Source organism: Mus pahari, chromosome 9 (genome assembly GCF_900095145.1).
Source record: "Mus pahari chromosome 9, PAHARI_EIJ_v1.1, whole genome shotgun sequence".
In the NCBI taxonomy this organism is placed as follows: Eukaryota; Metazoa; Chordata; class Mammalia; order Rodentia; family Muridae; genus Mus; species Mus pahari.
The window spans coordinates 44,550,204-44,567,327 of record NC_034598.1 but is presented as its reverse complement, the minus strand read 5'-3'; the positions used below and the strand labels follow the sequence as shown (position 1 = coordinate 44,567,327).

Here is a 17,124-nt window from a genome sequence, read left to right as displayed (position 1 = left end):
GAAGAAAAAAAAAAAAAGAAATATAAGGATCCTACCGCTTCTATAACAGCATCTGCTTTCATTGTCATTGAATTCACAGAAAGACCCATGACCAACCTGGTCTACAGAGTTCCAGGACAGCCAGGGCTATACAGAGAAACCCTGAAACAAAAAAAAAAAAAAAAAAAAAAAACACTGGCATGGTGGCTACATGATGGCCTTTGCTCCTAGCACTCAGGAGGCAGACACAGGCCAGTGTGGTCTACAGAATGAGTTCCAGGACGGCCAAAGTTATGTATAGAGACCCTGTCTCAAAAAGCCAAAAACTAAAACTAAATGAAATGTAGTTGGCAGACTGGGTATAGCGTATAGACAGCTGTCATCCCCATACTTGGAATGCTGAACCTGGAGGATGTTGGTAATCAGGGTTAGCCTGGACTACAGACTAGTCCTCCAGACAGTCAATACAAGGCCAGTAACAGCCCAGAGTGTGAAGGGGCTTGCTGCCAGCCTGACAACCCACATTTAATCCTCAGAACCAGCATGGTGGGAGGAGAGAACTGTAAGCTGTCCTCTGTGCATGAGACAGCGTCTGTGTACAAACAGCGTACACTACAAATAATAAAAATGAGAGACAGAGACACCCCTGCGTCACACAGCCAGGAAATCACAGAGGAACCTAGAGCCCTGGTCAAACTCAAGACCTTAAACTATGAAACCAGAAAATTAAAGCAAGTACCTGAGCCTGGGCTCAGTGGATAAGGTGCACGTGTGGAACCCTGTCATCCCAGCATCTGGAGGTAGGGGCAGGAAGGAGGATCAATAGTTCAAGGTCTTCTTTGGCCACACAGCAAGTTTGAGGCCAGCCTCTGAAATCCTGTCTCAAAAGGGAAAAACTAAAACCAACCAACCAACCAACAAAAACCATACTGTACACTCTTCTGGGTCGCTCTACCTCAAGTGACCAGAAATGGTTACAAATGCGTGTTCAGGACTGCCTGGCTTAATACCTCCCCAGAGTTCCTGCCACAGGATGGTCCCCACAGCTTGGGCCACCTCCTGAGACTTTGCTTGAACCGGACTAAGAAAACAGACCAAGGAAGATGGATTTAAAATGTAGGCCATTCTCTCGGGAGCCCTGGCTGCCCTTGCACAGTACAGGTGCAGGATCTGAGCCCTCTGCTCACCTCCACAGGCACGGCATGAACATGACTCACAGACCACAGGCAAAACACGATGTCACAAAGTAAATGTTATAAAAGTGCCGGGCGTGGTGGCGCACGCCTTTAATCCCAGCACTTGGAGGAGGCAGAGGCAGGTGGATTTCTGAGTTCAAGGCCAGCCTGGTCTACAGAGTGAGTTCCAGGACAGCCAAGGCTACACAGAGAAACCCTGTCTCGGAAAAACAAAAAACAAAAAACGTTACAAAAGTAAGATGCAGTTGGGTGTTGTGGCACTTGCCTTTCATTCCAGTGAGTAGGATGCTGAAGGAGGCAGATCCCAGTGAGTTCAAGGCCAGCCTGATCTACATAAGGGGCTTTAGGATAGCCAGGGCTCCAAATGAGACCTTGTCTGAGAAGCAAAAGAACAGGGTCGGGCTGTGGCAATCGGTTAAGAAGTTTATTTCAAGCAAATTGTGGGTTCATGTATAAAGCCCCTTCACTGCTCCTTGGGAGGGACCCACTGTGTGCCCCCACCCATCTGTCCAGCCTCCTGCAATTCCTGAAGCCAGAGCCACCTCCAGCTCCATACACAGAAGCCAGGGCTGCACCCACCACACAGCGTCCCGATGCTGCACCCGCTCAGACACATCCAGACTGATGGGGACTATGGGAGACACGAGGACATCGTGGGAGTCCGAAGCTGCATCCCCCACAGGCGCACAAAGGCCGGGCAACTCCATCTGGGACCCTTGTCCATCTGAGTCCACGGTACCAGGGGGCCCTGATCTCCCTGAAGTTCCTCGGCATTGTGAGGAAACCCCCCGAGACAAAGGCTGACAGCGAGCTGATGGTCCCCACCATCACCACCCAGCTCAGACGAACTGTGGCTGCCGCTTCTGACCGGTGCCACCTGTGATCTGCCCTCCCCGGAGCCGCATGGTGGGCAGAGGGGCCGGCGCTGTGTTGTTGGACTGGTTGGTGTTGAAGTGACACAGCCGCTGGCCCGGGGCTCCATCCTCACCCTGCAGCTGTTCCTCACTGCCACTATGGCTCCGGGGACCTTCCTCCAGGCCTGCCTCAGTCTGCTCCAGGAAACTGAGGCGGTGCAGGGCACTGGCGTCTGAGGACGAAAGGGGGTCAGAAGCCTCTTCTAGCTCAGAGTCTGAGTCATTGGATGCCGTGCGAGATTCTAGGGCAGAGAGAAGAGGACATAGGGAGGGATGAGGGGAGATGAAAGTGAACACACACACACACACACACACACACACCTAAAGACAGGAGAGAAACATGTCCTGTGACCAAGACAAAGCCATGAGACTCCATCACTGACCCCAGCCCATTCTTTCCCCTCTGCTGGCTCTGCTATGGGTCTACAGACACAGGCCTGCCTCTCTGCCCTCTGTCCCCTCCCTGGAGTGGGTGGCCACTAACACAGTATGGGAAAAGGCAGTTCATGAGAACAACCCATCATGACAGTGACGTGGCCTGACCTCCCTGGGTCGCCGGCCAGGGTCTGTGGGCCCCACTCCTCACCTCGGCTTCCGACCTCCACCTCCTCCTGCGGGGGGAAGACGATGCCCACAGTAGACTCCAGTTGGCCACACTGGGTGGCCGCCCCCTCCTGTATTGAGAAAAGGTGTGGGTTAGCTCCAGCACGCCCCACCTCTGCTTCCAACCTTCATGTATTTAATCTTTATTTTTAGTGTCTGGGTGTTCTGACTGCACAGACCTGTAGGTACTGTGGGCCTGTGTGTATCCTCTCTGCTCATGAAGCCAAAAGAAGGTGTCAGATCTACTGAAACTAAAGTCACAGACAATTGTGAGCTGACCCTTGAGAGCTGAGAAAAGAATCCAGCCGTCTGCAATGGGAACCGGAACTTGGGGTGGTGAGCCTAACCCTTTCCAGCCCCTTCACCCCGGAAACTTCTCGGTGGGTTGGTCTTGTGAGACAGGGTTTCTCTGTGTAGCCTGTGCTGTCTAGGAACTCACTCTGTAGACCAGGCTGCCCTGAAACTCACAGAGATCGCCTGCCTCTGCCTCCTGCGAGCTGGAACTAAATGTGTGAGCTTCTACTGGGCAGCTCAGACTTTTTTTTTTTTTGGTTTTTCGAGACAGGGTTTCTTTGTATAACCCTGGCTGTCCTGGAATTCACTTTGTAGACCAGGCTGGTCTTGAACTCAGAAATCCACCTGCCTCTGCCTCCTGAGTGCTGGGATTAAAGATGTGCGCTACCATGCCTGGCCAGATTTATTATTATTTTTTTAACTTCTTAATAATTTACTTCGTTGAGGTAGGGTCTCAATATGTATCCTTGGCTGGCCTGGAGCCCTCTATGTAAACCATAGTAGTCCAGAATTCATAGAATTGTGCCTGCCTCTGCCTCCCCAGTGCTGTAATTAAAAGTGGTGTTTGTGTTTGTTTGTTTTTGGATACAGCAACATAAGGTTCTCATGTAGCCCAGGCTAACTTCAAATCTGCTCTGTAGCTGATGCTGGCCTTGAAGCCCTTGCCTTCCCCGCTCCATTCCTGAGTCCTGGGATGAGAAGCCCACACGGCAACTTGTCTTATTGGTGCTGGTGCTGGAACCCGAACCCGGGGCTTCCCGTAGGCTGGTCCAGCACTCTACTACTGAGATGGGCCCAGAACCCTGCAAGCATATTTGTGTCACTTCCCCATTGCCTAAGGGGCTCCCACCTCTCTTACCTGGCTGCCAGGTGTCTCCTCTGGCTCCTCCTCAAAGACCAGGCCGTAGTGGACAATCAGAGTCTCGATAACACGGGCCTGGTGGGGGTAGTCCACCAGAGACGAGAGGGACACGGTGGCATCAGTGGGTCGAGGCCGCAACAGCGTGGGCCCGAAAACGATACCCAGGTTCCCGGGGGTCATCTTGTTATCTTGCTCCATTTCCACGATCCTGGGGAGGGGCAGAGTTGGGTGTAGGTGGGTGTGGCTCCAGGGACCACCCTCCCACCCCCCAGTCAGCTCTTGTACCACTCAGGGACCCTCACCTTCGCAAGTGTCTCAGCAGGTATAAGAGTGTCGCCCGGTTTTCGGCTGGCAGATCCTGCATGAGCTCACGCAGGCGGCCCACCATAGCCAAGGTGGCAGCCTCACTCTCGGACCCGTCCTGCCGACCCCGGCTCGCTGCCTTGGCTTCGGCCTCTGCCTTTAGGCTGTCCTTAGCTAGCCCCACCAGTTCATGGTAGAAGCGAAAAGAGATAAGGGGCTCCGGCAGCTGCAGGGTGACACATTCAGAGAGAGGTCACAGGGCCTGGCCTAGCAAAAGTGAGTACCTGACGAGTCCCGCCCCCTGCCAGGCCCTGGTCAAGCCCACCACCGGCCTCAGACCTGCTAGAGGCTTGTCCATCAGCGTTAGCCACGCCCACCACAGCAAGAGCCCCACTGTACTACCTAACAGTTCCCCATCCATCCCTGTACTGGCCATCCCCTGCCCATCCACCTCTAGGCACGCCCACCAGCTCAGAACCTCCTTTCTGCTTCTGCTCAGCTCTGACCACGCCCATCATGCTCGGGTCCCACCCACTGCAGTGTCTGGGTCCATCCCATCCCTCCTTCAAACCTTCACTAGTCCTAGCAATGCCCAGTGGCTGGTCCAACCTAGTTTTAGCTCCACCAATACAGAGTGACTGAAGCACATCATCGCTGCTCAGGCTCCATAGCCATACCCACCCAGCTCTTGCCACGCCTATTAGCATAGAATGCAACCCTTTCCCATTTGCAATACCACCCCACCCGTCCCCGTGCACACACCTGCCCCCCACCGTCTCTACCAAACTCATAGAAGGGGCCCATCCTCCGCAGCCTCTGACTGTCCCCTACCATGCTCATGTCCCGCCCCTGCTCCACCCTGCCCACACCCTGCCCACAGTTCATCCAGGTTGGCCTCACCTGTCGCAGGTATAGCTTTAGGACGTTGCTGATGTCGTGGGGCGAGGCCTGTGACAACTCCACCAGCTCTTTGCCATTCTCAAAGGCCTGGCACAGCTTCTCCACGCGCGTTTTCACGCCATTGACCCGGTAGATCCCCTGGGGAACCAACAGTCACCATCAAGCCTAGACTTGCACCAGCTTCGGGTCCTCTGGGTTCTCCACTGAACCCCTCTCGACCCAGGACCTCACCTTGGTGTGCAGTGCCCGCCGCTCAATCTCACAGACACATTTTTTGACAATGAAGGGCACCCCATCAGGGGTGCTGAGGGCTGCCTGGCTGAAGTCTTGTCCAAAGAGCTGCAGGCGACCCTGAAGCTTCTTGTGCCCACACTGGATGGCCAGGGTCTCCAAACACTTTTTGTGACAAGCCAGACAGCACTGAGAGATAACAAAATGTCACTTTTCCAGATATCTACTGTAAATGCCGGCCCCACTTCCGCAATCCCATGGTCTTTGCCCCGGAGGATCCCTGCACCTGGAGCACCTTGTCAGACCTAAAACCTCCCCTGCCTTTCACAGGCCATTTTGATCTTTCTGAGACAGGGTGTCATGTAGCCCAGGTTGGCTCAGACTTGCTCTGTAGCCGAGGATGACTCTGAAGTCTTGATATTGGAACCGGAACCTAGAGCTTTGCGCTTTTATGGCCAGCCCCTGATCTACCCACTGAGCCTCAGTCCTGATCCTTGATGACACCCAGGCCCAGGACTTGGGGTACCCACACACCTCTTCACATTCGGCTCCTTGGAAGTACACATAGCTGTTACACTCTCTGCACTTGGCCGGTGTGCGCAGCTTGCGAAGTCGGTGTGTGCGGGCTGCCTTGGACAATCCCACGTGGCGGAAGGGTCCACTGGGCATGGCCACAGGTAACTCAGGGTCCATGCCATTGAGGTCAGCTGCAGACAGGATGAAAAGCCAGTGTCACCGGGACAACTGAAGGCCAGTTGGATAAATCACGTTTAAATTCCTTCCATTGTTGGGGCTCACTGGGGGCCCCTCACCTGAATCAAAGGCAGAGGCTACCAAGCCAGCTGCTTCCTGATCCCCCAGCTCCTCACTGGATGACATGGTCCCACTGGAAGATGTTCGATCAAATTTCTTCAAGTCCCCTAAATAGAAAACAGTTGTGAAACACTGGAGCCAGGCTGGCCCTGCCTGGGACTCCCCTGTGTGACACGCACCCAGGTGCCACTTCACCTGAGCTGGCGTCCAGACTGACTTCGGTGTCTGAAATGGAGATGGGCCAAGACTTATGAACCTGGTGACCTCGTCCCCCTGCAGGGTGAGAGAGGAATGAAGAAAGCATGTCCTCCCACCCCTCACCCCCTCCCACCTCCCGCCAATGGCAGGTAGCAGGATATCAGGATGCAGCATCTGCTCTGTGTGCTTGCACATGCTCACCCCTGTTGTCCTTGCTGGGAGCTGCCTCAGAGGTACCACCTTCCTCGGGGGGACTGCCAGCAGCTTCGGGTCCTGAAGCATCGCCAGGGTTGAAGCTGCCCTTCCGTGTACGCATGATTGGGGACCTAATGGTGAGTGTCAGTAAGAGATCTCCCTAGGTCTACCACCCACTCTCCCACTGGATGCATGTGGCTGCACAGGGTGAAGGTACCAGGAGTTGGTAGGGACATAAGGCTCAAAGTCGTAGCGCACGTCGGGCTCCTCGCCTCGCTGCAGCTGACGCACGTGAGATGCGTACTGTTGGCCCGGGTCATATAGTTTGCTGCTCTCGCACAGCATCTGGAAGTTCACAGGCAGTGGCGCTGTCTGCATGTGCATCAGCTGGTAGTAGGAGATGGTGGCCTGGAGGAGATGTGCTAGTCAAGGGCTAGGCCACGCCCACAGCCACGCCCACGCCAAGTCCCTCCCACAGTCCAGCACCCTGTCCCAATAGTTCTGCCCCTATAGCGTTCCACCCCAAACCAAACCCATTGTATAGCACTCGTCAGACCCTCCTCCTGTTCGCTACCCAAACCCTCTACCCCCACAGAGCTCATACTAGACAAGGACCGTCTCGTGGCACTTTGCCTGTTGCCCCAACTCATCTACTAAGCCATACCCTTCAACTTTGAAAGAACTAACATCCAGACCTTGTACTTTGCCCAAAGTTCTATCACCGCTCCTTCAAACACTGCTGCCCCTTGTACAGTTTGCCTTCAGTCCCAGGACACCCTCCCATGGCCACGCTACCCTTGCTGGGACCCTGCTGCCTTATCCAGCTTGTAACAGACCAGACCAATCCCTTCCTGTGACCTCTGCTGCTGTGAAAGGGTCTTGTCCTGCCCTGCTCCATCTATCCACTGTTCTATGCCACTAGAATCACCATGCCAAACCAAACCCTGCCCTTGTCCTGCCCACATTATGCCCCGCCCATTTAACAAATACACCAAATCCCGCTCATTGTCCCCACCGCTCCAAGTCCAGCCCACCCAGCGCCCATCACACACCGACTTAATGGTCTGATCACTCTGCCTGATGACCTCCTGGATCTGCCGCAGCGCAGTCACCTTTGTGTCCTCCAGCTCTTGCTTCTGTGTCTTTGCGTCTGCCACGCATGTGCGGTAAGTGGCCATGGCCTCCTCGGCCTGGAGGATTGGTTAGGGGCAAGGGTCAGTTGAGGGTATTGACACAGAAATCCAGGAGAGACCATTATGGTGTGTAGAACTGTCACCAGAGTAACTAGAGACCCTGAGGGACAGTCTCAGAAATTTAGGGAGACTGTCTCTACATAAAATATAAGAGGTAGGCCAAAGGTAAGGCTCAGGAGTGGAGTTCTTGCCTAGAAGCCCCCAGCGAGGGGCTGGGGCGTGGTCAGGGTGGAGCACTTGTCCTTATGAAGCCTGTGGAAAGGCCTAGAGATCCATTCTCAGTACAGCCAAAAATTAAAGAAAGAAACAGCAAAGGGGGCTGGGCATAGGTGGTGGCGGTGACATAGGCCTGGAGGTGGAAACTACACGCATGTCCCCTGGAGGCACCGCTCTCTTCCAGGACTACTCTGCCCCACCCGCCCCAGCTCGGCTAATGCACCTTGTTTTTGGCCTCTTCCTCCAGTCTGCGCCTCTTGTCCAGGGCCTTGGAGGCCGCAGTCCCTGCACCTGGCCCCGTGCCCTGTTGTTCCTCCTCAGCCTTGGCCACCTGGAGCCGGGCCTTGTCGTGGTCTTCACAGCGTTGTTTGTATCCCTGTTTGGCCTTGCGCAGGTTGGCCTCTGCCTCTTGCTGTGAGAGGAGAGAGGATCCAGCCTGTGCCTCACCCTGGCTCTGCCCTCCCTCCCTGCTCACAGGTCAGGACCCCACATTCCCAGCCAGCCAGCAGGGGACCACCGATGGCACCCACTGGCAACATGTGCACTAGGACCCCACGGGGAAACTGAGGCACGACTCAAGAGATGAACAAAAACACAAACTGAACACACATCTCCCCGCTCCCCACGCCAGGTCTCAGTAAGTTTCACTTCCTTTCTCACAGATGAAAACAGAGAGCCGCCCTGGCAGGAAGCCTAGCACCCTGGGGTGACAGGAAGCACTGAGTCACAAAGTAACGGGTCTGGGTGGGGAGAGCCCACATCCCACAGTCTGAAAGTCAGAACCTAGACATGAAGAATAGGGACTCTAGGTGATACTCCAGAGTCTCAGAGGAAGAGCTCACATTAAGCCTGGAGTCTCAAAACAACCAACCAACCAACCAACCAACCAAACAAACAAACCTCAAGCCAGGCGGTAGCGCACGCCTTTAATCCTAGCACTAGGAAGGCAGAGGCAGGTGGATCTCTGGGAGTTCAAGCCCAGCCTGGTCTACAGAGCAAGTTCCAGGACAGCCATGACTACAGAGACGCTGTCCCGAAAAACCCAAAATACAGATAGATAGATAGATAGATAGATAGATAGATAGATAGATAGATAGATAGATAGAACAAAAATCTTCATAGCAAAGCTAGGAGCTGCTGCTGCCAGCACAGCGGTTCTCAACCTGTGGGTTACAACCCTTTCAGGTCAGGGAGCAGCATATCAGATATTCACATCATGATTCATAACAGTAGCAAAATTAGTTATGAAACAACAACAAATCAATTTTATGGTTGTGGGTCAGCACAGCATGAGGAACTGTATTAAAGGGTCGCAGTGTTAAGAAGGCTGAGAACCACTGTCTGGTTGGGAGAGGCATTTGTCCCCAAGCCGAAGGACCTCACTCCAATCTCTGCACCCGCACGGTGGAAGGAGAGAACTCACCTCCACAAACTGTTCTCTGACCTCCTGATGAATGCTGTGGCATTTCCATTCCCACCCACCCCACTAAGCAAACAACTGTAAAAAAATAAATTTGCACCGGGTGTGGTGGCACACGCCTTTAATCCCAGCACTCAGGAGGCAGAGGCAGGCGGGTTTCTGAGTTCGAGGCCAGCCTGGTCTACAAAGTGAGTTCCAGGACAGCCAGGGCTATACAGAGAAACCCTGTCTCGAAAAAAATAAAAATAAATAAATAAATAAATAAATAAATAATAAATAAATTTAAATATCTGAAAACTCTACTGGCTTTTTTTTTTTTTTTTTTGAGACAAGGTCTTTCTACACAGCTCTCGATATCCTGAACTCACTATGTAACCCAGGCTAGCCTTGAACTCCCAGAGATCTGCCTGCCTCTCCCTCCTAGTGTTAAAACTAAACAGTTCCCACCAGCCTGTCCTGATAGCTTTTTAATAAGATGTCAAATTATTACAATTAAAATATCAAATGACAAAATTTGGGGGCGGGACTCCCAACAGTATTGCAGTTTGTATTCCATAATACATACAGAGCTCTGGGAAATCAATAACAATCCCGTGTGTCATCCACTCTGAGCAGAGGATATAGACAGAGAGGGTTCACAGAAACTAAGAAGAGGGGCTGGCACTGGGAGGGAAGCAGGGTGCATGCCCCCAATGACTCATTCATTTTGGAACTCCAATCAGAGACAGGTGGGGGGAGGGCACAGCTTGTTACTGTGAGGCTGGACACCATCTCTGTCTGTCTGTGTGTACATGTGTGTGCAAGGCCGAAGTAGAGGGCCGGAACCTTCCCTTCTACCTTTCTCCTTTTGAGGCAGGGTCTCACTATGCAGCCCTGACTGGACCGGGATAAACAGAGAGCCTCCTGCCTCTGCCTCTCAAGTGCTAGGATTAAAGGCACTACCGGCCACCCCCACCACCCTGTTTTCTGAGACAGGTGTCCCAGTGAGCCCAGATTCAGTTAGGCTTTCTGGCCATCAAGCCGAGAACCACCCATCCCACCTGGGTTGGGTGCTGGGGTTACGGATGCGGGGATGCCACGCCTGGTTTTATGGGGATGCTGGCCACATGACTCAGGGCCCCATGTTCTCTTGACTGGCGCTTTACCCACTGAGGCATGTCCTCCAGGCCACCTCCATGCCTTTAAATGACCCAGAAGAAAAATGGGGTACATGGAGTGAGCACCGACCGAGGCAGGGACTCCACTCAGTTTCTCCGAATTTCTGAACAGCTGACAGTATGTGGCACTCTTGAGTGCCCTGCTGAGGCTGGGTCATCTCAGCGTCTCAGCAACAACTGCTCTTGCAAGCGGAGGAGGTAACCTGCACCGACCTCTCAGGGGTGTGTGTGTGGGGGCACTGGCCACACCCTTGCTGCCCTTACCAGCTTCCTCTGTGCTCGATGCCAAGATTCTTTGATCTCCTTCCTGCGCCTCTCATGCTCCAACCGCCGCAGGGTCAGGGGCTAAGGGAGGCAGGGACAGACTGTGAGTGCCAAACTGGTGGGTGGCATCCGCAGTGGGCAGGCCACCTCACCTCGGGCACAGCCCACCTGCATGAAGGTCTGGGTCTGCAGTGTGCCCACTGCCTGCACCATGCCGTGGCCAAACTCCAAATCTTGTTCCAGGGCCAGTGAGTAGATCGACAGGAGAGGCATGTGGGGCTGTGGGACGGGATGGCTGGTCAACAGGATGAGGACCGAGGGGTCCCAGCACCCTGCAGCCACTCTTAGCAACAGGCAGGCATCCTTCCCCTCCCAAGGGCACCCAATAGAAGCCCTTGGGAGGAGGAGGAGGGAGCAGCCACACCTGTCAAACTCCTATGCATCCCTCCTCCCTCCCACACTTGTTTCTCCCAACCCACCTCGTGCGTGAGGCTCTGTCTGCAGTTGTGGACAACCTTCTGGAGACCTTTGGCGAATTCCATCTCTACCAGAGAATGGGGTGCAGAGTGAGACTTTGGAAACGGCCTCCCCTAGACCCCCCTACCCCGCCCCGCCCCACTCCACCCTGCTCCCTACCCCAGATGTCTCAGTCGCTCACCCAGGGTGGTCCTCTTCTCCAGGTAGCTGATGAGGTCCTTCATGTACCTGGCCATGTCTTTTGCATACTGCAGTGCGGCATCCACGCCCCCCTCGCAGCGCTGCAGAAGCATGTCCACCTCCTCGGGGGGCAGGCAACCTTCGGGGCCAGTGCTCAGTCAGGATGTCCAAACCTCTCGAGGCCCCTGCCACCTCCTGCCTCCCAAGCCCCACACCCGGAGACACTCACCTTCTTCACATTCCTCCACGCTCTGTGGGGGCCCCTCTGTGCCAGCCCCATAAAGGTTCTCCATGGACTGTAAGGAACCATGTTCTGTTCAGACCGCACCTCTGCCCTGCCCCTCCTTAGCTCTAACACCCTTGGTGGCTCCTCAGAGAGGCCCACACAGCCCAGCCCAGGAGATAGTCACACAGCTGAGCCAGGTGCCCACCCTGTGGGAGAGGGCCACTCCCTCCCACAAACACGTTGACCTGGATGTGAGCTGCTGGTTGCTCACCTGGCTGGGGTCCCCAGGAGGCACAGCCAGGAGAGTACTGCTGTCCACTTCGCCCAAAAGGAACTCCGACACACTGCAGGGCCAGGGAGAGTCATTCCAGAGGTCCACATTGACCATAATCCCGAACTCCACTCTGCCCCCCACAGGCCCCAAGCTCACGTGCAGCTGAAGGACACCGCAATGGTTTCCAGAGCCTTCTCAAATTCCCTCTTATCTGATTCATTGTTGCATTCATAATGAAAGGCTGAGAGGCAGACGAGGTGAGGCGGGTCAAATGCCTATGCACCCTTCAAAACCCCACTACAGAGATCCCCTCTTCTGGGAAACCCTCCCGCTATGGATCTCACCAGACTGACCTTTGACCTTGGCAATGAGTGTACCAGCGGCTGTGAGTGTCTCCACGGTGTTGAGGAGTGGGTATCTGGAGATGACCTGGCGCATGACTCGCAGAGCTTCACCCAGGCACTCATGGGCCAGTGGCCGGCGGGCCTCGAGGAGGTCTGCGGGGCAGAGTTAGCATGGGTGAGAAGGATGAGGCTGGCCCCAGTCTTTCCAGATGGGGAAACTGAGGCAGGGGTGGACGGAAGAGACAGATTTCCCAAGCAAGTCCGTTAACTTTACTCTCTCCTGGACTTAGGCCCCGCTGGCCCTGGAGACGTGCACAGTGAGGGAAAGCCACTTGTCAGTGGCCACCCGGCTTCCCATGGGAGGACCTTGCCCGGCTTTGTGTCATTACACCTCTGAGCGGTAGGGAGCCCCGGAAAGCATAAGAGCCAGAGGAGGGGCGTCCTATCTAGATGCTGAACAAGACTTAACAATGCCCCTGTGCAGTTCAGACCAGCCTCCTGCCTCCGCAACGCTTGGAGGTCACATCACAGCCCTCCATCCTCAAACGCCCTCAGTTTGGAAGGTGGAGAGTTTTGACTGTTTTTCAGCCGATGCACAGTGCATGCAAGCCCGAGACCTTATGTGACATGATAGGACATTGAAGACCGGAGCGCCTCAAACCCGAATCTGAAGAAAGTTCCCTGATCCCCTGCAGACACCAAGGCCCCGGTGGAGTACCACCCCGGAGGCCATTCCCTCCACGTTTTGGTGGTCAGAATCTGAGCCCACGTCTGGGAGGCGCATTTGGCTCCAGGAATCCCCGAATGCTGGCTGGGAAGCCGCGCCCCCTCCTGGGGTATTCCAGGCGCGTACCCTCTGGGCAGCTGCGGTTCCTGCAGCCCCTTACATGGGTCACCTCAAGGCGGGATGGTACCCGAGATGCAGCCAAGAGGAGTGCAGAGCTCCTGGGCACCCGGGGGCTGTGCAAAGGCCCTGAACAGGCCACGTGTGCAGGGTCCTGGCCTTAAGTGGGGAGACCCACACCCTGCACTATCCTCTCACCTCGGGCGCGAGTCTGGCAGCACTGGGAGTCGTGGTCCAGCGCTGGATGCAGAGTCCCACAGACACACATTGCTCAGGGATGTATGGAGGGACAGAAGGCTAGTACGTGGTCAAGGGACCTGGGTCCTCAGTGCCTGGGAGTTCTTAGGGTGGGGTGGGGGGATAGCCTACAGCCAAACCGGCTTAGGCCGGTCATCAGGCCCCGCCTCTCTCTGGGAACAACCCCACCCCTCATATCTCCATAGGCCAGCTCAAGGGTTGTTCCCTAACCACAGAGGAGGAATTTGACTGGATGTGAGGGTGCGGTTTTCGGGTAAACTGAGGTTGGAAATTGGACGCTCAGGGCACAAAAAAGTTTCAGAGAAAGAGCCTTTGAGGGCCCTGTGTCCACCCCCAGCTGCAGCCTTAAATGCACCCGAATCTCTGGGAACTCTGTTCTTGTCCTGTTTAAAAAACCCAGGTCCAGAGGCTGGTGTACTCCGGGCACCAGCGCATGCCCTATACAGGCTTGTGGGTCACAGTTAGCTGATGACCCCGCGCATGCGGACCAGGTCTTCAAGGACGCCTGGGTAAAGAAAGGTCGGAGATTAAGATTTCCCCAGAAAAGCAGACCCAGTCAGCCTCCACCTGAGAGTCCAGATAAGCCCAGGGGCTCTCCAGGAGGGCGTGGCCTGCACAGGCTCCTGGGTGAGGCCGGACCCAGCCTCCACCCCCTGGATCTCCCAGGATCTGTAGGATGGGGTGACTGGGAGGACTGGAGCTGCGTTCTGGGCACAGCTCTGACATGTGGTTTCCGGGGAGCAGCCCAGGAGGGGGAGGTGGGGGGGGGACGGGACTGAGTCTGGTGCCCGACCCATCTCACTGAGCTGCCAGAGACTGAGACAAACAGGAAGGAGGTGAAAATAACTCTGGAGGAAACGGACGGAGCCATCATCAACTGCGTGCAGGAGAAAACGGAACGGGGCCACTCACTTCCAGTACCTCCCGTGCGTGGCCTCTGCTTTGACACCTTCCGTGTTCCGCAGTCCCCCAGTGCTGCAGCCAGGATCCTTCTGCCTCTGCAGCCCTCTGTACTCACACAGTGCTCCTTACATACAACCCCAGTTTCTATGTTTCTGAGCAAATGCCTAAGACATTCCCCTTGTAGGGCAGGGCATGCCAGCAAACTCCTACACATCCTTCAGAACCTTAGTTGACACATGCACTTTTTTTTTTTTTTTGGTTTTTCGAGACAGGGTTTCTCTGTGTAGTCCTGGCTGTCCTGGAACTCACTCTGTAGACCAGGCTGGCCTCGAACTCAGAAATCCACCTGCCTCTGCCTCCCAAGTCTCACTGTAATTCTGGCTGGCCTGCATAGGACTCAAGTGTAGACTCACAGAGATCCTCCTGCCTGAGTGCTGGGCTGAGAGGCTGCCCACCTCCCGCCCACCTCCTGCCCTCCCTCCTGCCCTGGAGATCCTCACCATCCTGCAGCACACACTCCTTGAGCTTCTCCAAGCCCTCAGCAAAGCGGGCCACATCAGCCAGCAGGGTTGAAATGTCTTCTACGCCATCAGGGAAAGCTCCCTCAGTGGGTAGCTCCGCGGGACTGGCCGCAGAAAGGGGGCTTCGGTACCCACGGCCCAGGGTCCAGGTGGCAGTGCCCGAGAGTGGGAAGCCCGCCGCGCTGGCATGGCGGCTCAGGCTGGTGGGTCTTTTGAGTGTCCCTGTGCCCTTGGTCACCGTGGACAGGGATGTGGCTGGTGGCTCCAGGCCGGGAGTTTCTGTCCAGTCCTTCCTGGGCAGCTCCTAGGAGGGCATAGGGAAGAGGAGTCAAGGGGATGCTCCGTCCCAGACACTGCCTCAGTTTCCCCAGAAAGTCCTCATGGGGTCAGAGGTCAGGGGGCAGAGAATTGTAAGCTCCCCCCACCTGTTACCCAACATCCTCCTGTCTTTAGCTTTCACAAACAACCGTCCCTACCCAAACCACAGCCAGAGGCGGGGCCTGTGGGGCACAGGAGGGAGGGGGCACCCCACTTCCTGGTGGGGGTGGGGAGGACCCTTGTGGGTCTCTAGCCATCTAGCCACCCCAGATACCTCCACGAGTGTCCACTTTCTAAAAACATGGATAACTTCTGTGACCTGAAAAGATCATCAGGCTCCTGTGTCTCGGGACACCCCCAGACCTAGTAGAGGTACCCCTAAACCTCACAGATCCTCAAAAGCTCAGCAGGCAGCCGCAGGTCCTGGAGAAACTCAGAGACTCCCAATCTGCTCTGTACATCTGCACCCCAATTCAACACCAGTCCCCCATTGGCTTTCAATTGCCCAAACCCCATTTTACAGTCTAGTCACTAGACTCCAATACCAGTTCTATCCACTACCCACAACCTCCACTGGCACATGACGGGGACATCCCTCATCAAGATGGGTGACTTGGTTGCCACCCAAGGCCATCCCTACCTACCTTAATGCGGCCTCCCAGGTTCAGGCCGCTCCTTGTCACCGGCCATCCTGCCTGCTGGGGACTATAGCTGGCCCGGTTCCCCCAGCGTGGACCCAGCATGGTGCTGTAGTTGCATGCTATGCCCATCAGTGACCACAGGCTGTGGGTGTCATCCTGGGTCCCCACCCGCTCTGTGCCCCACTCACCCCTGAGGAGGACTGCGGGTTGGGGCTCCCCGCGCGGTTCTTTTTGGAAATTGAGGGAGTTTTCATAAGTTCTCGCTTCTTCCGAGAGAACATGGTGGAGCCAGCCCCAGTGGCCCTAGGTGAGGACAGGCGGGCAGCGGCAGGGTGGGGGGCTGGGGAGTGGTCTCAGCCCTGCAAAGCCTGGTGCTGGCTATCTCTGGACCACATTGCTCAGGGCCACCCCCTCCCCAGCTGTCAGAGCCACACGTGACTGGCTTGGCCCTCATTGGCGCTTAAGTCTCCCACACAGGAAAAGGCTCCCCAGCAGAGGGAGGGAGGGAGGTGACACCGCAGATCCGCCCCCAGTGTGACTGTCCCGAGTGTCAGCTCTTAATAATAGGACTCAGCACACCGACTCCGACACAGGTTCCCCACAGTAGGCCACCTTCCACTTGCAGCCTGTGTCCTGAGGATGTGTGCTCACCCGACCCAGGCCTTAGCTGACCCTTGCTGGGACATACTGTACAGTCAAGAAAGGCAGTGTCATGTGTATATTGATATGCAAGACCCGAGATGAGGCTGAGCAACAGGTTCACACGCAGATCCCCCCTGAGTCCCTCACCATGCACAGGTGACCCCATTCCCTACAATCACCAGCCCTACTGTCTACTGGGGACCACAGGACCTGAAGGTGCCATGCCTGGGTGGCTACAAATCCTGCAACCCAGGAGCTCCACGGCCCTGCTGGCCTCCACTTAGCTCCCATTCCCACTCTGCCTTCTATATCCCAGCTCTGAGCCTCAGGCCCCCCAGAGGTCCTATTTAATAATTTAGATGCCAATTCCCAAACTCCACTGACCTCAGGCACACTGGGTGGCTCTCCGGGACACAGCTCAGAAAGGCCCGCTCTCCAAGCTCTGGTCCAGCCACAAATCCAGCCAAGGAGCCCCTTAAGGGTCCCGTGCCTCCAACTCATAGTTGGATGGCTGGGGGTGGGCGTGGGGGGTTGTTTCAGGATGAAGAGGATGAAGGCTGGCTGGCTCTGGGGTGGGCTTCTGGTCCGGTCGGGCCAGGAAAGTACCAGGGTCCTTTACACTGTTTGGAACATTCCACGAGCCTGACCTCATCGCCACTTCACAGTCAGAAACACTCACAAGTCCCGCCCTTGAGTGTCAGACTCACATAGGTACATGCAGGTCAGGATATGTGTGACTGGGCACCTGGGAAGTGTCC

At 55.5% G+C, this 17,124-nt stretch overlaps 1 protein-coding gene across 3 annotated transcripts; it reads right to left on the bottom strand.

The window, feature by feature from the left end:
• Nucleotides 1-1,596: 1,596 nt before the first annotated feature.
• On the bottom strand, nt 1,597-16,090 carry Arhgap45 (Rho GTPase activating protein 45). Of its 3 annotated transcripts, none has more exons than XM_021205354.2 (23): nt 15,913-16,090; nt 14,745-15,069; nt 12,249-12,392; nt 12,052-12,136; nt 11,893-11,965; nt 11,625-11,691; nt 11,397-11,534; nt 11,218-11,282; nt 10,907-11,017; nt 10,739-10,819; nt 8,121-8,309; nt 7,541-7,678; nt 6,706-6,896; nt 6,495-6,619; nt 6,291-6,368; nt 6,095-6,202; nt 5,817-5,989; nt 5,283-5,471; nt 5,052-5,189; nt 4,151-4,377; nt 3,846-4,056; nt 2,676-2,763; nt 1,597-2,331 (listed from the first exon to the last, which is right to left on the bottom strand). In XM_021205354.2, the coding sequence occupies exons 1-23, from the start codon at nt 16,003-16,005 to the stop codon at nt 2,015-2,017; spliced, it is 3,354 nt and encodes a 1,117-aa protein (XP_021061013.1). In that variant the 5' UTR covers nt 16,006-16,090; the 3' UTR covers nt 1,597-2,014. The 3 variants fall into 3 exon arrangements, with proteins under 3 accessions (XP_021061013.1, XP_021061012.1, XP_021061014.1); XM_021205353.2 differs by lacking the exon at nt 15,913-16,090 and adding an exon at nt 15,728-15,853; XM_021205355.2 differs by lacking the exons at nt 14,745-15,069; nt 15,913-16,090 and adding an exon at nt 13,282-13,462.
• Between the last annotated feature and the right edge of the window lie 1,034 nt (nt 16,091-17,124).